The sequence below is a fragment of the Penaeus vannamei genome, chromosome 29, assembly GCF_042767895.1.
Source record: "Penaeus vannamei isolate JL-2024 chromosome 29, ASM4276789v1, whole genome shotgun sequence".
Lineage (NCBI taxonomy): Eukaryota > Metazoa > Arthropoda > Malacostraca > Decapoda > Penaeidae > Penaeus > Penaeus vannamei.
In genome coordinates, this window is record NC_091577.1 from 24,190,031 (window position 1) to 24,214,010 (window position 23,980).

Sequence of the window (23,980 nt, forward strand, 5' to 3'; positions counted from 1 at the left end):
TAAACTGTGTACATCACTGATATCACAAGTAATTGCTTAGTATTAAAAGAATATGGACTGTATATATAAATGTATGAAAACAGCACAATAGATGTAAACAGAAAACAATTACATTCACATCTGTGCTCAGAAACTTCTAATAAAAATGTATACTGCCAGAAGTGGAAGTTCGAGCTTTTCAATGCCATAAGCATATGTATAATGTGAATAGTTTTGAAAATAATAGAAAAGAACTGTCTGCTGAAGTAATGCTATTTGACTAAGCTTCTTGGCCAATATACCTGTGGAGTTGCTAGTTAGTTATTTTTAGACACATTACCCTGACAAGCCAGTTTACTTGCTATAATTTGATTTTTTTATGATTACACAAGAGCATTTACTACAAGTTTTTTCTTTTTTCTTTTTCTTTAAGAAATGAGAAGCCATAGTTCCTTGATCTCTTCATGGTAACCTCAGATATTACAGCCATTGTTTATGCAAGAAACTGTGTATATATATAGAGGAGCAAAGGGGTTGCTTTGCAATGGATATATATGGCTACAGAGATGTGAAAGTAATTTCTCTCAAATGATATATTTGTTAGGCAACAGGGAAGAATGTGTACCTTTTTATTTTGATGTTGAGCCCCCCACCATCAAAGTAAAAAGAGGAGCAAGGGACCATAGTGGTTACACTTATCATTAACCCACTAACGATGGGTGACCCACATATGAAACAACCGAAAAAATAAACATTGCCGGGCGTCCTGCCAGTGTGACGCTGTATCGGTGTTAATGGGTTAAGCATTTTTTCTTTGTCTCTTTTTTTTTTCCCTATTATTCCATCTTCTTTTCTTTTCTTTATTCTTTGTCTTTCATCTTTCTCTTTTTTGTTCATGTGAATTGTGATCCTAAATTATAGAATGATATATTTTCTTCCTACAGTATTTTCTCCTTTAATACTATCCAACCTAACCTCCCTCAGAGCTGTATGGTCGTGAAACTGGGTCTAATAAGCAGGCAGCAAGCAAAAGCTGTGCCCTGTCACTTGTCAGGCAGTTGTTCCACTTGAATGTGATTGAAGCTTTCTCTGGAACTCTTAAGAAGAAAGAGAGCGAGAAGCTGCCACCTTATGAGGTTCAAATGTCTCCGGAACTTGTCACTCAGATGGATGCTGTGCTGAAATCTACAGGAGTCTTTCCTGTACAGCCAGTAAGTTTCTTTAGGGGCATATCTTCAAATAAAAAAATGTTTGGTATACGGAAGTACAATGTAGCATGTGGTAATTCTGTATCCCTGCTACTTATTACACATATTAGTAGTATTAGCAGAAAGGTACTAATGCGGTATAAAAAAAGTATCAGATACATACTTAAGCAATGAACACAGTGACATGTGTTCATGATCATTTGTAGAAAAGCAAGTTTTCTTCAAAAACTTGTTGAGTGTCTTCAGAATTTCACTGTAAAAAAAGGTGTAGCTGTTGTGTGGCTTTAATATTATTTTCATATCTTTCCAGAACCTCAGTGATCCTTCCCATCCTCAGTCGTTGTTCCCAGATGTCAAGCCTTCAGAATTTCAGGCCAGTGAGGCTCCTCCAGTGACAAGTGGTGTTGTGTCATGGTCTCCTCCAAAGCCCAACTGGAATACCTGGACTGGTTGCAACATTGATGAAGGGCCACTGGCTACAGTATGTGTTTAATCTATTTTTTTGTTTTACTCTTTGAGGGGGGAGTTTTTTTTTTGGGGGGGGGGGCATATATTAGTATTTGGTTATACATTTATATATTTATGTATGTATATGGAATATGCATATGGAGGGAAATTATTTAATAGACTTCTTGGCCCCTGGAAATTTCTAGACAATTTTCTAGTACTTTATCTAGTAATCCAAGATTATACTCCCTATTTTTAAGACTTAAGGGGTGAAATTCTACCAATATAAAAAAAGGAAAAGAAAAAAAAGTTAAACCCTTGGATCTGGTTGGTTCACGGCAATCAAATAAACCAAATATGGACATTTAGCTTCCATGAGCGGCCGCTCTGAGGTGTGTGGTGACAAGACTATATGCCTGTCTTCTGCTGTGTTATTTTCTCTTTTTTTGCTTGTGAGTTTTTGGGCTTTTTGCCATTTTTTAATGTCCATATTTGTCTTTTGATATGCTTTTCCAGATGGTAATAGACTATTTTCCTTGCATAGACCCCATATCCTCTCTAGGTAGTCCATAATTTGGTCCAAGAAAAATAACATTGTGTGTGTATGTGTTTGTTTGTTTGTTTGTTTGTTTTTGGGGGGTTGTATGTGATATTCACATACAACCTGCCAAGCCAGTCACATTGGCTAGGAATAGGATACTTATCATGGAAATTAGTCCTCTCTGTAGTCCTCTCTTCCAGTCATGGCTCACAGACACACTTGTTTATCTGTGGAAATAATTCAAAAGCCCCTCTCTAAAAGTCAAATGAGGCTAATCACCCTCCAAGAGGTTTATGAACACATGAGTCTTTTCCATCACCCTGGCCTTCAGCCAAAATGCTCATGACAGCAAGTATGTGTCACCTGGCCAACAGATTTTTTTTGTGATGGTATATTCATGTCATCCGGCCCACAAGTCAGATTTTTGCATGAGATGACAATCATGTCATCCAGATGTTATTCTAAGATTATTAGTTTTTCATGATTTCCTGTGGAAACTTGTTAAAACCCTTTAACTATTGCAGATGAATTTGGATCAAATTAGTGCAGACCTTCAGAGATCCCATCAAGAGCGTCTACAGACAGATCGAGACCTTCAGAATATGACACAGCAACGTGCTCAACTGCCTGTGAATGCCAAGAAGCAAGAGATCATGGAGGCTATATATGATAATCCTGTTGTCATCATTAGAGGAAACACTGGCTGTGGAAAGACTACTCAGGTATGGTTTGAGGGGAAGGAAGTGGAGCTCACATGAGGAAAGGGAGATTTTTTCCTATTTTAGTGATTTGGTAAATGTTTAGACTGCAGTTTGAAATTCATGGAGAAGAATGTAGTCATTAACCTTTTTATGCAGGGAGGGTATGTATAGATGGCCTGTCCACAGTGATTTTAGTTTGAATTTATATCTGCAGATGGCTCCAAGTCACAAAGGAGTCCATTACTAGGTTTACCTAATCATACATGTGTACCCTGTTCTTTGTAGTTTCAAGAAAAGTTTATTTTTATGATTGCTATTGGTAATTCCATAATAAGTATCAATGATAAAAATAGTATTAGAAATTAAAACTTTCCCCCAAAAAAGTTCTAAAAATAAACACGGGAGTTCAGTGGCTCCTTGGTGACTGTACTTGTGAAGCTGTCTATGTGTAAACTAAATGGACAAAGCAAAACTACACCTTGGATTGAGCCCAAAACAAACTATAAGTTGCTATTATTTTTTTGCAGGTTTGCCAGTTTATTCTTGATGACTACATTCAATCTGGCTCAGGAGCTTATTGCAATATTGTGGTGACACAGCCACGGCGTATATCTGCAGTTTCGGTTGCTGATCGCATTGCAACTGAACGTGGTGAAGAGCTAGGCCAAAGCATTGGATACTCTGTACGCTTTGAGTCTGTGTTACCCAGGCCTTTTGGAGGGGTATTGTTCTGCACAGTAGGAGTGTTACTAAGGAAACTGGAAGGAGGACTCAGGGGTGTATCCCATGTCATTGTGGATGAAATTCATGAGAGAGACATCAATACTGACTTCATTTTGATTGTGCTGCGTGACATGGTAAGGCTGCATGTTTTAATTATTGCTAGTATTTATAAAGAGCAGTTAGTCCTTTTTTTCTTTTCTTTTGCATTTTGAATATTTATATTGTTCTTTTTTATATTGTACATTTTTTTCTTCTGTTGGATTTTCGAAAGAATTTATATTGTTTGATCTGTCAAGGTTATGTACAAAAGATTAAAGGATCTTGAATATCATATGATAAAGTAAATTACTCTCCATTTGGTAGTTTATACTATTTTTTTTTTCTAGGTGCGGGCTTTTCCAGATGTCCGCATCATCCTCATGTCTGCTACCATAGACATTACCCTTTTCACAAATTATTTTGTGAATCCTATTGTAATTGAGGTTCCTGGTCGAGCCTTCCCGGTTCAGGAGTACTTTTTAGAGGACTGTGTTGAGATGACTAGGTTTATGCCACTACCAGATTCAAGAAAGAAAAATAAGAAGGTGGGTTTGTATTAATTTTTTTTTATTACATTCTCTACACTTAAATTATCTTCTAGGTTTCTTTTAGTGTATTCCTTTCTCATAGTCAACAGATTTGAGTATTATATTTTTTATTAATTGAATATTATGAATGTTTTTTCACTAGCCCTAATTATCATCAAATTTCTTTCACACAAATTTTCTTTTCACTTACTTATTTACTTTGTGCTAGATGTAACCCCTTGCATCTGGGTGCGTTGCATGCAATAATCCCTTCCTAAATGCCCACTCGGTCTAATCACCTTCCAAGAGCCTTGTGCGCTCGTGGCAAGTCATTCCCATCACTGAACTTCAACCAAAATTCTCATGATGTCATTTTTTTCCATGGCGGCATGTTTGTCACCTGACCCTTTTTCATGGTGTGATCTGGATTGTAAGGTTAATGGTCTTTAACAGGTCTTTCCTGTATAAAGATTGTACTTCATGAAGCTGTTTCTGTAAGTTTGCAATTTTGTTTTGAATTCATTTACTTTCACATTAATTTTTGTCACAGAAAGAACAATTTATGAAATACCAAGTAAGTTCTTTTCTTTTCACAGGACAAGGATGAGGAACTCCCAGGAGATGAGCCAGAAGAAAACCTGAACATTGTGACATCAGATAACTACTCTCCTGCTACTAAGGAAGCCATGGCCATGCTTAATGAGAAAGACCTGAGCTTCGAGCTAATTGAGGCCTTGCTCAAGTACATCAAGGGTCAGAACTTGCCTGGAGCAGTGTTGATTTTCCTCCCTGGCTGGAACCTTATCTTTGCCCTTATGAGGCATCTCACCCAACATCCACAATTTAGTGAGTTACATGTGATATATATATATTTATTTATTTATTTTAGAAATATCTAAGAATGTGGCTCTGCTCAAGGGGTAGTTGCGTACATGCACAAAATTCTTTTTATTCTAGTTTTTTCATGTTTATTTTTAGCCTACTTTGATTACAAATAGGAGCTGAAGTGGAAGCTATTCAGTTGATACTATTTACCTTATAGGAAATGATTATATGAGACAAATCATTATAGATATATCATAATTTATATCTTTGCCAATATACATAGAATTATATTGGGTGTAAATGAAACTTATCTTTCTCAGGTGGTAGAGACTACCTTGTGTTACCTTTACATTCTCAACTGCCCCGTGAAGACCAAAGGCGGGTATTTGAACCTGTGCCTGATGGTACCACGAAAGTATGTTCATATAAATTTTTTTCATGTTAGAAATGGGATATGTAATTGGTACTTGTGTTTTATTTATATGATTATATGTGAAATTGTAGTAATGTTCTTATTTCTATCCTCTTCCATCATACTTTTTTTAATTGATTTCAGATTATTCTTGCCACAAACATTGCTGAATCATCAATCACCATCAATGATGTTGTGTTTGTCATTGACTCCTGCAAAGCTAAGATGAAGCTTTTCACATCCCATAACAATATGACCAATTATGCTACAGTTTGGGCATCACGCACCAACCTGGAACAAAGAAAGGGTCGAGCAGGGCGAGTTCGAGCAGGAATATGCTTCCATCTATGCAGTAGAGTGAGTTTTGACTGACTGAACTGGCATATGAATTTATAATAGAAAATTTTGTGTAATTACTGTGTTGCTGTAATAGTTCTATCATGTATCAGTTATGTTTTCAAAGATATTGTGTGTTTGCGCAGGAACGATTCAAGAAGCTTGATGAACACATGACACCAGAGATGTTCCGTACTCCTCTCCATGAAGTTGCTCTCTCCATCAAACTTCTCCGTCTTGGTTCCATTGGAGAATTTCTGTCCAAGGCTATTCAAGCTCCACCAATTGATGCTGTCATTGAAGCCGAGGTGACACTCAGAGGTTTGTATCATGTCATGTCTGTTTTTGGAGTTTCATGTTTTAACAAAAATGCAATAGGTTTTAAATCGATCCATCTATCAACCCATTCTAAATGGCTGTCAACTAACAGCCACAGTCCAAACCAAAACTGAATTGTCACCAGTGAGAGGGTGACAGTATGCAGTTTGAATTGCATTTTTCAAGTTTAACTTGATGATAAAGAAGTCACTGTACTCTAGTATTACTATCACTTTTCTTATTTATCAGTGTATAATGTATTTGGCATAAAGAACAGTAATTCTAATCATACATTTTTAACTATTGTGGCAAGGATATAATAAATTTACCATTGATGCTGAGCACTTGTGGAGCCATCTGTACTTAACAAAATTAACTAAAAGCTACAGTGCACATGAAACTGTGGTGGATGTAAGTAATGTAATGAATTGGGCTCTTTGTAAATTTACAGTTGATACAGTTAATAGGTAGTGTGTAATTGACATACTTCTGAATTTATTGTTTTATTTACTTATTTTTAGAAATGAAATGTATGGACATGAATGATGAGTTAACTCCATTGGGTCGAATCTTGGCTCGCCTGCCAATAGAACCTCATCTTGGCAAGATGGTGATTTTAGGCTGTATATTTTTTTGTGGGGATGCTATGTGCACAATTGCAGCACACAATTCTACTTCCCCTGAAATCTTCATCATTCGTAAGTATATCTTTGGACAACACTTATTTCATGGTTATTCATATTTTACGTATTTTGATTTAATTTGTTGATTTTTCAATTTCTTGTAGAGTAACAGAGAACTGAAGATATAATGCTTAATAGCATAAAACCTTACAAAAGAGAAGTTTTAGAAAAGAAAGCAGCCAAGTAGGAAGACAAGAAAAGTAGATGTAAGGATAATTGAATAATACCAAAGATATATAATTATACATGTGATTCTCACAGCACCAGAACATAAGAGGTTGAGTCCGTTCCAAAGAGCCTTTGCGGGTAGTAGGTACAGTGATCACATAGCAGCATTGAGTGCTTTCACCTCCTGGGAGGAGGCTAGGAGTGGAGGTGAAGCTTCTGAAATCGGTTTCTGTGACTACAAAGGTCTCTCAATGCCAACTCTCCGGGTTACTTGGGAAGCCAAGGTTTGTGACAAGTTTCTTTCAAACTGTATTGTATGATTGCAAAGTTGAGTCAAGAGAATGCCAAACCAAAACAGTTGGTTACTTTATGTAAATATGATTTCAGAACCAGCTGAAGGAGCTCCTTGTTAGTGCAGGATTCCCAGAAGAGTGTTTACTGCCACAGTCATACAACTTTTATGGACCTGACCCAAAGTTGGACTTGGTGGTTGCACTTCTAACCCTTGGTCATTATCCAAATGTTTGTGCACATAAAGAAAAGCGAAAGGTAGATATTCTTAAAATGTATTGCTTTTGTATTTTTTTATTGATATATACATATTATTACAAAAAGATGATTTCTTTGGGACAAGAGAATATAAATATTTTTAACAAGGTTTTCTCTACAGGTGTTAACCACAGAATCCAAAGCAGCACTTATTCACAAGTCGTCTGTCAACTGCAACAACAGAGAAACATCCTTCCCATCTCCTTTCTTTGTGTTTGGTGAGAAGGTGAGATTTGGTCAGCATTTCCTTTTTGATGTAGAGATAAGTTAATACATTTTTGTATAATGTGGAAACTCCATTACAGCTTCACCAAAGTAATTTGGATGTATTCTCTCACAATCTAGATAAGAACCCGTGCTGTTTCCTGCAAGCAGATGACAATGGTAACCCCAATTCATCTGATCCTATTTGGTGTACGGAAAGTTGAAGCGGTAGAAGGCGTTGTAAGTGTTTCCTCTAATTCTTAACATTAGATAACAGAAATGCTTAGTGTTAGGTGTATTTCTTAATAGATTATGAAACTGTATAATATAAATAGAGGCAGTATAGAATATCAGCTTACTAAAGCTGGCCCAGAAAGTTATATCAGTAATATAAAATGATAATTACCTTTCCTGTTCAGGTTCGGCTGGATGGATGGATTAACCTGAACATGCAACCTGATGTTGCTGCAAGAATTTGTGCTTTGAGGCCAAGTGTGGAAGATCTCATTATTAATGGGGTGGGAAATCCAGAGGGCATCACTGAACCTGGACATCAAGATGAGCAGGTAATACAAATAAAGTTTCCATTTTCCATATTACATTACATAATGGTATTTTATTGAGTAAAAGTATTATATAAGTGAAAATAAAAACCTGTTGCAATCTAGGTGTCCTTAGATTTATTCAGATGTTATTTGATGGACTAAATAGTTGTAATTGCTTTTAAGTATATATATTTTGAATTGAGTTTGAATGTTCTTATTTCCATGGAAAGCTATTTCATTAACAAGGGTACTCTCTTACTTTAAAGAAGTTGATTGACTTCATTTATTCTATTACCTTTTATAATACCTCATGGATAATATTTTTTTTCAACTTTGCAGATAATGAATTGTGTGAAGCAGCTGTGTAGGTTAAATGCTGGTCGTCATAATATGGAGCAGATTGGCATGGGAGGCTTTAATACTCCAAGACCACCACGACAGTTTCCGGGCAGTGGTGGTGCATTCAATACCCCAAGACCTCCACGACAATTTGGTGGTAGTGTTGGTGGACCTCCTCCATTCAAAAGGATGAGACCTGATGATATGCCTGATGGTGGAAATAATGGTAATAGTAACCTTTTATTTTGGTATCTTAATGCCAAAAACATTAAGATATATATATTTTAGATGCAGATATGCACCTTTCTTTTAACCTCACATTGGACATAGTTACCCTTTTTGTTTTCTCTAAGTGTAATTACTTACTTTCTTCTTTAATGGCTATAGTCCCTCCACCCTTTTTTAAGTGAGGTGAAGAGAACTAATGTACAGCCATAATATAACCTATGACTAAATTTATTTGCAGGTGGTGGGCAAGGTGGCCACGATGAACATGGTGGATTTAGAGGTGGTATGGCAGGCAACAGCTATTTTGGAGGACGTGGAGGTGGTGGGTACTTCCGTGGGAACCGTGGCCGGGGTAGAGGGGGGTATGGAAATCAGTTTGGTGGGGGCTATAGAGGTGGCTTTGGTGGTGGAGGGTATGGAGGTGGCTCAAGAGGAACATATGGTGGTGGGCCAAGGGGAGGGTATGGAGGGGGTGGTGGAAGTTACTAAGGTTATCAATTGTCCCTTCTAGGGATATGATTTTTAACTTTCCACCTACACTGTTTCCTTTTGATATTACTGTTATTAGTCTCCTATGCAGACTAAAGAAGTTCCAAAAGTGATGTTTCTATATTACATTACACATGACTAGAGGTTAGAAGAATTTCTGGATACCTTGCCAGCAAATTACAGTATGTAAACTTTGTAGTGTGATTTAATGTATTTGCAGTTTTTATTTGAAATATGAACATGCATTTGACTGTTAAAATGTGATAAATCATCATTCTAAATAGTATGTTTACCTAGTGATTTGGATTTAATGAAATACAGGTAGTATCTTTATCTTATGTTTTCATTGTATTACCACAAGTGTGACACCTGTTTGAGATTGGTATTGCATTTCCCAAGTTAACTAAAAACAGATCCTCAAAAACTGGTAACCAAAACTATTTTTATTCCCTTATTTTTTAAGTTTAATACACCATACTAGTCTTACAATATACAAATGAAATAATGGATTGTAGCGTAATGAAATAAAAAATGTAATATTATAATGTTTATTTGCCCTAATGGTTTTCTTATAAGAGTTCCCCCCAATCCCTTGCCCGTTGCTGTTGTGTGTGTGAGGGTGGGGGTGGGGGTGGGGGGCTTAGGGGACAGAGACCGAAACCCAATGCAGGGCTCTTTCATTGGACCTCAGCCCTTGCCTCAACTAATTTTGCATAGTCTTTTCTCCTCTCTTTCTTTCTCTTATCTTCCCTAACCCTTCTATCCAATTCTTAAGATGTAAGTACCTTGTTGAAAGGATGGAAGGCTGACCTTGTACCAGTCATGAACGGCACAGGGAGCCAAGGGCATGGTATTCCTTGGGAAATCATTTAACCCTTACCCGTTATGAGGACCCTGATGGGTGGACCTTTTTACTTTCCCCACATATGTCAGGCTTACCATAGCCAGTAATGAAGATTTTAACCCTTTGAACACGGCTCAGAATACTGCTAATACACCTACCTCCTCTATACATGCTGTCAACTTAACCCATTCCGAATCATCTACCCAGGTACCAACTCCACCCTTAACAGACATCCCATCTTCCCATCCCAACATCTTTCAGCCCACTTCCTGAACAATCATCTTCACATCCTACCCCTTCCTCCCTTATTACAACTCTTCAACCTTATAGTCCACACCATAATACAACCTCACTTCACACCACTCCCTTCTCCTCCCGTCCTCGTCCCTCTACAATTCCCACTTCCTCAAACCTCTGAGTAATCTGTTTAGACCAACAAAATGGGACCGATTCTTTATAGTTCCCCCAACAGCCTCTCACACAGATAATACCCTACTCTTTCAAGAAAAAAGTTGGTTTTCTTTTCTACCCTGGTTTACCTCACTGGCAAACCTATACCTGTTCTACCTCACCTCTCCCTTAATACATGTACTAGAACTGGTTCCCTCTCCCAAATTGATTGCCTTGTATATGGGAAAAAAACTTAGACTGAAAACGACCTGCTTGGTTGCCTTGCTGAATACGATGGTGTATCAGTAGAATGCTACTCTATTCCCCCAAATGCAATCGCAAGTCCAGCACCAATATTGCCAAGATCACCTTCCTTAGATATGAAAGATCCTTCTTTTCCCAATCCTCCCAACCCAGATCCCCCCAGAAACCCTTAAGGGACATTAAAAAGTTTCTATGTATGATAAGAGAAAGTTCCTCCCTCTCAGCCATCCATTAATTTCTCTACCCAGATTCCGACTGCATTCAAAGTGACTACTGAAATCCATCCACCCCCCCCCCCCTAACCCTCTTCGTCTCGCACCTTCCCAACACACCCTATTTACTCCCTCACCCGTACCCAAACCAAAAACCCTTCCTTTCCTACTAGCCCTACCACTCCCTTGTGGATACGCACGTGAATCCCATCTATCACTTTGTCCTTCCATAGATCCCACCTTTCTTGATGAACCTCCAGATGCTATACCTTCTCCCCCAGATCCCCCCAATCCCTTGCCCGTTGTTGTCGTGGGGAGGGGGGCTTAGGAGACGGAGACTGAGACCCAATGCAGGGATCTCACCTGTCTAGGGCCTCAGCTTTCGACTCAACTAATTTTGCATGGTCTTTTCCCCCTCCGGCTTTTTGTTTTCGTCCCTTCTACTATCTACTTCCTAAGGTGTAAGAGCCCTGCTGAAAGGATGAAAGGCTGACCTTATGCCAGTCCTGAACGGCCTGCGGGAACCATGGGCACGGTACTCCCGATTTAGATGTCTAGCCCTTACCCCCGTACAGGGCACTGGGGGGTGGACTGTTTATTTCCCTTTACATAATCAAGGCTTCCCATGGCCAATAATGAAGATGTAATACGCCTATTAGGGGCAATGAGGCTTGTCCCTTCATCAAATAGCCCCACCGGCTCCCCAACCCTAGGCTCTCCTTTGACCACGACTCCGAACAGTGAATGCCTACTAGTGCATTACCCACCCAAGCTGAGACATTCCTACCCTCCCAACTTCCTCAAATTCATCAACTCTACCCCTACAATCTTCATCAAACACCACAACCTCCCTTATTACTACCTTACAGCCTTATCCTCCATTTCTCCGTAATATTGCCACCCTCAACAACACTCCCACTCCCCGTTCTTCTACCACCACCAACCCTACAAATATCTTAGCTACTCTACTTAGCCCAGCTAAATGGGACCGATTTTTCGTGATCCCCCCTCCAGCTCCTTACTCAGGCAACACCCTTCTCTTTCAACAATGTCTCCAAAAACTTGTAGGCAGAGTCCCTCCTCGTACCCGATGCGAGCGCTCGCGTCTCGTAACAGTCAAATCTGGAGCTGAAGCTGTAGCATTATCAAACTAACTAATCTCTCTGGCAACCCCATCCCCACAGAACCTCATTCAACTCAATACTGCCCAGTCGATACCAAAAATTGGTCAGAATGTGAAGACTTGCTCGGCTGTCTCAAAGACCAGGACGTGATATCAGTACACTCAACAACAAAACCAGTGACGCCTCGCTCGACCTGGCTCAGAGAGATCATGCCTTTCTTACCCTGAACGGAGGCCCGCAGTGCAATCATGACTGACATACATAAGGAGAGAGTGAGGGATCGCTTTTGTTCCTGTTGTTTTGATGAACATTTTGGACCTGCCAGAGTAAATAAGTTATCGTATATCATTTCGAAAATATTTATCATGAAATCGTATCACATAGTTTTATTTTACTTCCTTATCATATTTCCTATATAAAAATAATTAAACATTGTTGGAACCGACTATTTCGACAGACGGAAATATCCTTCATTTGTATTATCCCAGAACCATATATTAATATATGGCTAAGTCCCCGACTCCCGCCATTAATACCATGCATTTTAAAAAGCAAATGAATGTGGGAAATTAAAAATCCGAGCCAAGGATAGCATTTCAGATGATAGAGAAAGTGAAAAATGTAGGAACCCGAGAGAAGATTCGGCCACGGATGATTCGACACGGTGTTGCGCGAACGAACGAGCGAGTGAACCACCATCTTAAACGCACGAACTACCAGTAAGATCGCCGTATGAACCAAAAATCCCTCCTAACCCGGGGGCGAACCCCCTCACGTTTGCCGTATTTCCCTACCGGGGGATTCGCCCCCGAACTCCCTCCCAATTGCCGTATTTCCTGATGCAGGCAAATATTAAGTAGTACTTCAACTCTGGCTTTACTTTCTTATCCGGTGTACGCTTCAAAGCTGCAGCAAGTCCTTGAATCTTTGACATAAAACTGTGCGAAAATGCTCTCTTGAAATTTAGTCAAGCTGTCTTTCACATCAGCAAAACTGTCAAATTCAGTTCCAACTTTGAAGGAAACCACAATCGATGATCGACCCTTAATCATGAACAATGAATAGCACAAAATAGCGCCAAAGTTTGTATGCAAGGCTAATGCGCGAGTGTGTGTTTGCGCGCAATTAGTGCGCATGTATGCCGGACGAATAGCTAAACTGATATAAAATCCGGTGCCGGAACTATATCCACGGCGTATAAATAAACAATGCGACGATGTGATAGAAGCAAGGAGACCAAACATTATTATTGATAAGGAGGAAAAAGGTGGTATAATCGTGGATATTGCAGTGCCCGCCGATGGAAGAGTACATGAAAAGGAAAAAGAAAATGTGGAGAAATAATAAGCCGCGGAGGGAAATTGGAAAACTGGCAACCAAGGAAGGGGCAGATAGTTCCTGTGGTTGGAGGTGCCCTGAGAAGAGTGACAAAAGAATATGACGGGTGGAATGAAAAATTGGGGATACCGGGCGATGTCGGAGCTGTACAAGAGACTGCCTTGTTAAGATCCCGCGGAAGGTGTTGGAGGTGTAAGAGAGAGATTTCCTGTTAGCCCTTTTTAATTGTTATGACCCGCCTAACAGGAGTAAAGACGGCAGTTCCAACAGCCAGAGCTCATGCTGAAATAATGATGATGATGATAATGATGATAACAATAATAATAACAATAACAATTATAATGATAATATGGTAAAAATAATGAAAATGATAACTAACAATAATAACAACAATAATAATAGTAACAATAATGATAATGATAATAATAATAATGATAATAATAGTAATGATAATAATAATAATGATAATAATCATAATAATAATGATAATAATCATAATAATGATAATAATAATAATAATAACAACAACAATAATGATAACCCCTTATCATTTTCGCTGCAGTTATTTGCGTTTCAACCATTAACCATTCTCTTACTCATTTTCAATTTTTTTTTTTTTTTTTTTTTTTTTAGTATCGAGTAACAATTGAACGCATGGACTACTTGGTAATTATCGTCAAGTAGATTTTAAAAATATCAGAGTAAGTCTTTTTTAGTTTATTTTCTTTAATGGTTCTCAGCCGACATGCACACCAATCCACTATCAGCACATGAAACGGTTGGTGACGTAAAGTTTCTGAATAAGCTAGTGGAAATAAATCTTTAGTCTTTTGTGCTCAAAGCTCGTTCTCTATATTTTTCTCTGCTGAAATATATACGAATCGGATGTTACCACATAGCTCGGTTTATAACGTAAAGCTACTGAAGGAGCTCGAAATACGTCTCGTGTAGTTACCCCTGCATCAAGCTCGTTCTCTTCGAGGTCCTAGCCAAGGTAAACGCCAATCAGCTGTTTCCACCACAACCACAGACCCATGGCGTGACGCGGACAAGTAAACCCGGCACAGGAGCGCCTCGTTTGAAAAAAAAACTTAAGATGAGAGACAACCCAATTATTTGCTGGTGTATATCTCTGCAACTAGTAATTTTAGTTGCTTTGCTGGCCAGTGTGGAAGGTGATATAGAGTCGAACCTGCTGGATGACGACGGAGGCTGGTAAGCGATGAAGAGATATGTTGAAGTGATGCAAGATGTGATTGAAAGGCTTGATCGATTTAATTTCCTATTAAGCATTGGTTAGGCTGTAAATGGTGTGATTCTAATATTTTGAATTCACATATCCATTAAATCTTGTCATTATTTGTTTCAATTATTTAGGTTGTGAAGTGCATGAAACTGTTGTTTGGGTAATTTTAATATTTCACACAGCCATCCAACATAGCACATTTTTTTTCTATTATTCACGTTGTAATAAGTGTGGTATAGGTTACTGAGAGTAATGTGGGGAGATAGAGGGAAACGACACTGCCATCTTATAGAGTGTAAGAATAAGGGTACAAGTCCAGTTTCATACAGCTGCCTTTTAGATGAAAAATAATATATGCAAACGATAGAGCTAGTGATTCTAAGAAACTTATTTTCTATGTCCTTCAACTGCAACTCAAAAATGTCTGCTGCATATTACTGCTCGGAGACTAAAAATAATATATACCCCAAGTCCACAACACCCCCACACAACCAGAGTTCTTAATATCTGTTTTCTATAGGTTGGCATGAAGTGCTAATAAATGGGGGGTACAGGGGCAGCTTGCCCTCCTGTTTAGACAGTGAATAGAAAGTAGGAAAGATTAGGTTTGGGTTTTTGGGTTCGTATGATACCTTGGATTTGGGACTATGTCTCTGGAGGGTGCGTCACTCTCGGTAACATTTACCATGAGGGGAATATGTTGTTGGTTTGGTAATTTTTCACAAACTTGTTACATAACCAAATGTAATGATTTTGGTATTGATGGATTCTTCTCACTGGTTAGTACACATATTTAGGAATTATACAGCTGAACTCCCCAAACCCCTGCATTCTTGGCCCTGACAGTGGGATAAACTAACAGTAATGAGATAATACAATAAAGATGATACCTCACTATTCTTCTGCAACCCCAGTTGCAATCAGTTATGTGAATGTATTCTGAAAAATAACAGTTGTTGTCCATCACAAATAATGCAAGTGAAAGTATTGGCAATTGTTTACCAAGTGACTTCAACCCTCTGAGACAGTCTCTGTTACTCCAGCTACTCCTGGAAATCCATAAATATCACCCTATGAACTATAAACCTTCCTAATCTCAGGGTTTTGTCCCCAGACCCCCATGGGATCATTATATTTTTCCTGTCTAGGGCTCTACCCTGGGCCCCCATTCAATCATTGTGAACTTGCTATCCATGTGGTATTTGCCATGACACATTTTCTTCCTTTCTGATGTTATCCTTAGTCTGCAGAAATAATTTCATGTATCAGTATATGTAATTTTCCCCCTTTATGACAGTTTCATGAAATTTTTACCATCTTAATACAGTCATTATGTAAATATATGCCATTATATAGTTTTTTACCATAAATTGAAGTGTCTTATTTTCTCCGTTCTGAACATTACTGTACCATTTGGTTATCGGAAACAAACTGAACTGGTATGATTCATGGTCTGCAATTTTTAAAATTAATTAATGGGAGTGCATGTAACCAATTGTACAAAATATTTTACTGAGTCATATAGAAAATGCACAAAGAAATATGGACATAATCCTCTTAGCTTTGTCTTCCTGTAATGGCTCACAAACTTCTTCCACATATATTCTGGCAAGATTAGGCTTGGAGTAGGTTCTTATTTGACAATAACATAATTTGTTTATTAGCTTGAGCAACCACCTTTGACCAAGATTCTTGAGAAACATAAACCAAATATGTAGAGAGGAATGCCTGAATTTTATATGAATTATGGACTGAATATAGAATGCTTTGAATAAGGAAGAAGTAAATCTACTTAGTATTTTTTCAGTAAGAAACTACTATATCAAATGAAGGCAGTAACTGAATGGTAGTTGAATAATCTGTATTGTAGTGAAAGAGTTACAGACATGAAAGAATTGGGATTCCCAGGTTTGTGTTATGATATCAGTGAGAGGAAGGAGAATGTTATATGAAAGTTCTTTTTTGAAAAGCAATTGATTTGTTAGGTAAATTATGTATGTGACTTCCCATTGTTTCATTATTGCCTTACTTTTACGTTAACCTTACCTTTACTTTACTCTACCTTAACTTTACCTTAAATTACCTTACCATACCTTTCCTAACCTTTGTATTTTCCCTTCTTCCCCCCAAAAAGATAGGGCCAAAGTAAAAAAAAAAAAAAGTCCTGTGGAGATTTGTATGGTGTCACAGCCAAAGTTATAAAAAAAAAAATAATAAAAATAAAAAAAAGAAAGAAAAAAGAAAATCCCCGTTGGTCAAGAGGGAAATCTGGTAGAATATAATTAAATTCTTAAATGGGCAGTTGAGCACTTTGGCCGTACACCCATATAACAATACTTAATTTACCTGCCGTGACCTAATTTGCACCTGGGAAATTTTTTACAAATATCTATATTGAATACTGCCATTAGCTGTTCTAACCAACCTAAAACCTCCTTACATCCTGACACACATACATGCAGACTCACACACACAAAAATATATGTATTTTTTTTCTAGGACAACAGAAAACAAAGATAGGATTGCTCAGCCTGGCCCATGCAACATCAATGTGGAGGATGGATCCCTGACTCAGGAAGACTTTATAAAGAAGTAAGAGACTATGATATCTATTTACTATTAGACAAGGATTCATGCAGTTTGGAAGTTTTCAGAGTCCATTCTGTTTTTTTTTTACATATATTTTGTTTGTGTGTTGGATAATTATGTATGAATTATTAGTCCCTTAAATTATGTGTATGGTATAGGTATAAAAGCATTAAGATTTAGATTTTTTTTTCCTTGTTCACACAATCTGATAATGAAATATTGAATCATTGGAGAAGGTAAAAATATTGATTGGTCCTTTTTTTCTTTCTTTTTTTCTTTTATACAAGATATGCATACTCTGAGCCAGTAGTTATCAAGGAAGCAACAGATAATCGGGTAAGGCATTGTTTTGTAACTCAGTACTTATTTTTACCCTAGAGCTTCATAATGATTATACTCTCTGGAAAATCTGTATTTTAACACAATCTGGAAAGTATGTATATTACACACTGAAATGTTTCCTATGTAAGCTAAAATTATTAAAGTTTTCATACTTACCAATTGATCATCAATTTACATAGTAATTCAGATTTTGAATTTTAATCAATATAGAATTCAGACTTGACTTGTGTATCTGGCCAGCTCTGGCACATCTAAGGGGCACAGCTAGGAGGAAGCTGAAGCTTTTTGTGCATCTGCACTGGATAGGGTTCATGGTGGTCATCCTTTTAATCAGAATAATAAAACAAAAGACAACAAACTTTTTCATGTTTATACATCTTATTTGAATCTCAGATTTGTATACCAGATAATTATAATGTTTTATAAGTTGATTTTATCTTTCAGGATTTCAGATCTGATATTTTTGGGTGTTGTAATGTTCATTTACTTGTCAATTTCAGGTGTTTCAGACTCTCACTCGCCGTTCAGCATTATTGGAGGGCTACGGGCATACAACTGTACGTTTGAGCTCAGCCAATAGCTATAGCTATGACAAAAAAGACGTTACATTCAATGAGTACTGCATTCGCCATGTCCATCCTCAAAAATTAACAACACTTGGGAATGGTGTGTAAAGTTTGTGTGTTTGAGGGATTATGATATAAGTGGTAGAATTCATATACATTAGATTTGTGATTATTTTCTTTGTATACAAAACCACTTACTGGTCTAATAGTAGTACAAAAGAAGCTTTATAGTCTACACTATGGTACTCATAATTCTATGAATAGTAGAGAATAGGCGTATTTCTCAAGATTCCTTGTTTTCTTTTTGTTATTTGTTACCCAAATGAAATGGGAGTCTTATACTAACAGAAATTTATGCTTATTAAAGTAGTGTAATGTAGAGATTGCATGATACATTCGCTTCTGTTTAACATATTATCTATTTTTTCAGAGACCTTTTACTTCTTTGGAGACAACAATCATGAGGAATGGCAAGACCTTTTAGAGCAGTATAAACAACCTCCTTATAGATTACCCCATCATTTGCCAGCATTGAGTTTTGGTCTTGCAGGTAAATTGTGAAAATTATTAGCCTCTTGGAATTTCAGTATCATATACATGCTGCTCTGTTTCATAAATTTTAATGTAATACCTGGTAAAGAACCATAGTTAATCCGATTTTGCCGGGGATGGCATGTACATACATGCCATGCATGCTGTAAGTTTAGTTTATTACACATAGATGGTTCCACAAGTACTAAGTCACCAATGAGCCAGTTACAAGTACTACCTATCTCATCTGTTTACCCTTTTCCTTGATTTTTGGAAATATCTTCTGATGTCATATATTGTTGTTACTGAAGTCAGTAACACTATAATTATTATGTTTATGATAATGATAATATAAGAGATGATATTGATAGCATTAGTAAGAAAAAAACTCAAGCAAAGGTGATATCAGGTGAGGTCAAGTCTACTACTTGACTCCTTTATAACTAAACACTTGGGCCATCTATGTGCAGAATTTCACAAAACAATACCACAGTGAACCCTACATTTTCCTGGTGACGGAGGATTAATATAATTCTAATTTTCTCCAAGGTCCAGGTACTGGTGTTCCCTTTCATTTCCATGGGCCAGGATTTGCAGAGACCATGTAAGTACTTTGCGACTTGCTTTGAAGTAAAGTTACTGCACTATCTGTTGTAATTGTAAATGCAGTAATCATCAATACAGGTATGAAGGATTTTGATTAAATTGTATTGATGGAGTGATTACTTTAGGCTTATTGATATTTTTATTAAATAGCTCTTTTTCCATGTGTGGATATAGTTAATTTTGTTGTAAATAGTTTTGTGGATAGCATTATAAATGAAATATTTTACTGCTAAAATGGATCTCTGGATGTATTGTTAGTCATAGAATCTAAAGATATGTCATGCTTCTGCAGGTGGGGACGAAAAAGATGGTTCATGTACCCTCCCAATGTGAACCCAAACTTCCATCCTAATCGCACAACATTGCAGTGGTTGATGGAAGACTATCCCCTAAGAAAAGATGATCCAAATTTGTATGAATGTACACTTAACCCTGGAGAGGTATGTAATTATGGTATGTTAAGTGTATGACTATTTGGGAAGTGTATTTTATATATTCACATACAGTTAGCAGAATAAATTTGTGGCCACCCAAAGGTTATTTACATGTGATTTTATTGGGTAACACTAATGCCTTCAAGTATGACAATAGAAGCCCTGTTGTTAAATAAATTGTGTTAAAAAGTGTAAGCAAATTTTACCACTTATATTTTGATATTTAAAATTAAATGCATAAAAAAATATTTGTAGAAACAGACATTCACTGTCTAAACCATTTACTGACAATCACGACTATAGCCATCATGAAAGCCTAACATTTATACATATATGTCATGACTTGCTCTGGCGAGCAACCAGGCAGGGCTGACTGTACATAGCGAACACCCTGCTGGCAAGGCTAGACAGTTGCCAATTGTCGCTGGAACAAGTGCCACATAGAAAATTCTGGCACTGGCAGTGTTGGGTTAACTTCTTAATCAAATATTAATGACTTTGCTTGGCTGTAGTGCTTATAGTTTACATTTGTAAAAGAAATGCTTCCATGAATGTTATTAGAACAAATATTAATAATGAAATAGAAATAAATAAATAAATCAATGATACAACCATCTGTTGGCTACATTTGCCTTTCCCTTTTCATATTATTTACACACTGATTATGATTTACCATCGAAAGAACAAATTAAATACTATTATACATGTTTATTTGTTCTTACCTGTTCAGTTAAGAAGCATATGTGTAACATAAATAATTAAACTGTATATAATTTAGATGTCATTGGGCACTGTCAGCATATTGGAAGAAGAAGAAAAGTGGGGAAAATGTGATATACTTTTCATCTGAAAGATTTATCACCTCAAAATTATATATACTTCAAAGAAATTTAATTCCCATGCAGTGATATATGATATTATTGTCTTCTATCATTTTTGCCTTCCTTTTCTTTTTCATTTGTGCATAGGTTACAATTAAGACTGTAGGTAACTGATGGCGAGAAAGTAGCACACTTCTCAACCAATGTTTTATAAGTATTACATGAAATGTATAATATACAATTTTAATAATGTTTCACAGCTGGTTCATGGCCAAACAAGGGAGAACAAATGAATATATGAGGAACCTTTGTTTTTGCTCTTAGGACAAGCAAACATTTAGGAGAGGGAGAAGGAAATATATGCAAAATACAGTCATATTATATAAGTACAATTTAACCAGAGGGTTTATATTATTATATTTAAATGCACTACAATGTTACCAGATAAAATCCCAGCTTGATAATTTTAGGGTGGCCACAATTCTCTTCAGTCAACTGTACAAGGGGTAAGCAAAAAAGTTCATGAAAAATGTTAATTAGGCAGAAAATACTTATAAAAGATAACCCTCCTAATACCTTGCCTGTTGTTGAGACAGAGGCCCCAGGTAGGGGATTGCCCCTACCTTGGGCCTCAGCCTTCACCTCAACTAATATTGCATGGTCTTTTCTTCTCCCCCTTTCCTCTACTGCATCAGTTTCATTCCTTTCTTCTGTGCCACTCCCAAGGTATGAGAGGTGTGCTGAACCCACTAACCACGAGTGTCCCACATATGAGACACCCGAAAAAATAAACATTGCCGGGTGTCCCGCCAGTGTGACGCTGTATCGGGGCTCACGCTCCGATGCAGCAGCGGGACGCGGGTGGCAGGCGGGCAGAGTCTGGGGCAGCCCCACCTACCAATTTTGGAGTTGCCCGGAATCTTTTATTTTCGGCTTCAAAATATACCAGCGTTAATTTGTGAAAGGATGAATTGCTTGCTTTGTGTCAGTCATGAATGGCCTCCAGGAGCCATGGGCACAGTATTCCCCTGGTTAATTTGCCTGCCCACCTAGCCCTTACCCCTTATGGGGACCCTAATACCTCCTCGACGCTTACTGACATCTCTTTCCATTCCAAACACCCACCCAGGTTATTACTCAACCCCCAGAAAGCACCCCTTCCTCTCTCCCAACATTCTTCTCTCCATCTCCTGCACAGTCTTCTTCAGTGTCTAAACCCTTTTCCCTTATTACTACTATTCATCCTTATTGTCCCCCCCTCCCAGTCAAGTGGGATCAGTTTTTTGTGATTCCCCATCTGTACCTGTATCACCTGTTGAATAGTTCATAATAGCTCTTTTACCAATTTTTCATTAGGGCAATGTTCATACAGCTTTCCCAGCAGCAGATACAACAGATTTTCTACAAGCCTTTTAAATGCCCATTGTATATATTTTTTAATTGTTAAAATAAGCACCCCTTCCTCTCTCCCAACATTCTTCTCTCCATCTCCTGCACAGTCTTCTTCAGTGTCTAAACCCTTTTCCCTTATTACTACTATTCATCCTTATTGTCCCCCCCTCCCAGCCAAGTGGGATCAGTTTTTTGTGATTCCCCATCTGTACCTGTATCACCTGTTGAATAGTTCATAATAGCTCTTTTACCAATTTTTCATTAGAGCAATGTTCATACAGCTTTCCCAGCAGCAGATACAACAGATTTTCTACAAGCCTTTTAAATGCCCATTGTATATATTTTTTAATTGTTAAAAGAAAAACAAAATTTGAATATGTCAAAGTAAATATGTAGAAAAGATATTGATACATAAATAACTATAGTTACTTTTTTTCAGATTATTTATTTTCCTGACAAATGGTGGCATGCAACTCTCAACATTGACAGCAGTGTTTTTATATCAACTTTCCTCAGTCCATAATCTTTGTATTGAAAAGAAAAGAGATATGGTGATGGTTTAATATGCCTGTGCATAGTCTGTAAATTAGTTTATATCCCATAGCATTAGAAATGCAGACCCTCGTAAGATAATTTAGTGTCCACTTTTATAAATTAAAGACAGCACATTCCATAGAAAGCTCAATCAAACTTGGCTACTTGATGTGTTCCTTTTGCCATTTCTTTATTTATTAAAAGAAGTCTAGACTTGGTTTCATATTCAAAATGGCATAAAATTTCTTATAATTTCTTAATAGCTCATATGGGAAGAAAATTAAATTTTTGTATTTATCATCTGGCATACTATGACTTTTGGACATATTTTTTCTGACAGTGGTGATAATACATGACTGTAAATCATGTAGAATCTTTTCTTGAAAGTGCATATATTGAAACTAGATGGATATGTTCTTTCTATATTTAATGTATGATATTGCTGCGTTAATTATTCTAACTTCATACATTTTTAAGATGACAAACAGTTTATAACTGTGGTAGAGCTGGCTCTGGAAAACATAACATTGTGTGCTTTCAGGAATAACAGAAAAAAAATCAGGAGACAGATACGGAAACCTTTGTTTATATATACATATATTGTGTATTTGTGTATGTCCCTGATAAATTGTCATGTAGTCAATCTGCAGTTTTTAAGATAAAATCTAATACTAAACTGAAGGTCACATACTTTTTATAACTAAATTATAAATTTGCGTAAAGAGACTGGTGAAAAAGTTGTCTGCATATACTCTGGCTGTGAGATTAAACTATATAACAAGATTAAAATACTATGTTTTTTCTGAATATTTGCTGGTTTTGTGGTGATGGTGAACCTTTATACAGTTTAATTATTGGATTGACCTTGGCTAAATATTTTAGTCACTTGATTTTTTTTTATAAAGACAAGTAGTTTTTTTTTTTTTGCCAGGGACAAACCTAATGGGACCAATATTGCCATTTAAATTCAGATTTTCCTTGTTCTGTTTGTTATAGTTCACCTAATAGGAACTGTAATTTCTAAGAAAAGTTTGATTCAAATAGGTTGTAATGAAGTGTTCCAGGTGTCTAGTCAGATCAATATTCCATGTTCTTGGTAACAATTACTGTATGGTTATTGGTTCCTAAATAAATATTTTGAACATTTGTGTTATTTTGCTCCCACAAAAGGTACTCAAATATTTTGCATTATTATAATATCTCTTCACATTAACCTGCAACCACTTGAATATTTTATTTTTTTTGTAAACACTACTATGGGGCTAATGACATATCCCATATTATGGAAAATAAATCCAACCAATTTTGAGTCGAACTACTATAGAATGACAGCTGTAAGGAAAACTGCTGGGGATACTACTACTATCACTAAGTGTTAGTTGTGAAAATGTTGTTGTTATATATCTAATGTAGTGACAAAATTGAAGTTCAGTACTCACATTTAAGGTAAATCTGAGGATACCATGTGCAGGTTCTAGTAAGTTTC

General features: G+C 37.0%; 2 protein-coding genes across 4 annotated transcripts in view; both read left to right on the forward strand.

Moving 5' to 3' along the window:
• mle (dosage compensation regulator mle) overlaps positions 1 to 9,806 on the forward strand; it is a 23,739-nt gene extending 13,933 nt beyond the window's left edge. For all 3 annotated transcript variants that reach the window (XM_027352732.2, XM_027352733.2, XM_070142541.1), the window contains 17 exons: positions 964 to 1,190; positions 1,498 to 1,668; positions 2,700 to 2,897; positions 3,404 to 3,733; positions 3,986 to 4,183; positions 4,762 to 5,011; positions 5,311 to 5,405; positions 5,547 to 5,759; positions 5,885 to 6,059; positions 6,578 to 6,754; positions 7,001 to 7,191; positions 7,295 to 7,456; positions 7,578 to 7,682; positions 7,802 to 7,900; positions 8,080 to 8,226; positions 8,545 to 8,770; positions 9,011 to 9,806. In XM_027352732.2, coding sequence (XP_027208533.1) covers positions 964 to 1,190; positions 1,498 to 1,668; positions 2,700 to 2,897; positions 3,404 to 3,733; positions 3,986 to 4,183; positions 4,762 to 5,011; positions 5,311 to 5,405; positions 5,547 to 5,759; positions 5,885 to 6,059; positions 6,578 to 6,754; positions 7,001 to 7,191; positions 7,295 to 7,456; positions 7,578 to 7,682; positions 7,802 to 7,900; positions 8,080 to 8,226; positions 8,545 to 8,770; positions 9,011 to 9,261 — 3,215 coding nt within the window. In that variant the 3' untranslated portion in view covers positions 9,262 to 9,806. The remainder of the gene's footprint in view (positions 1 to 963; positions 1,191 to 1,497; positions 1,669 to 2,699; positions 2,898 to 3,403; positions 3,734 to 3,985; positions 4,184 to 4,761; positions 5,012 to 5,310; positions 5,406 to 5,546; positions 5,760 to 5,884; positions 6,060 to 6,577; positions 6,755 to 7,000; positions 7,192 to 7,294; positions 7,457 to 7,577; positions 7,683 to 7,801; positions 7,901 to 8,079; positions 8,227 to 8,544; positions 8,771 to 9,010) is intronic.
• A 4,233-nt stretch (positions 9,807 to 14,039) lies between these two features.
• LOC113802170 (jmjC domain-containing protein 8) lies at positions 14,040 to 23,640 on the forward strand. Its single transcript, XM_027352690.2, has 8 exons — positions 14,040 to 14,648; positions 17,179 to 17,271; positions 17,556 to 17,604; positions 18,111 to 18,276; positions 18,607 to 18,726; positions 19,257 to 19,311; positions 19,606 to 19,753; positions 22,400 to 23,640. Exons 1-8 carry the CDS (start codon positions 14,530 to 14,532, stop codon positions 22,481 to 22,483), a joined length of 834 nt encoding a protein of 277 aa, XP_027208491.1. The 5' UTR covers positions 14,040 to 14,529; the 3' UTR covers positions 22,484 to 23,640.
• Positions 23,641 to 23,980: the final 340 nt, after the last annotated feature.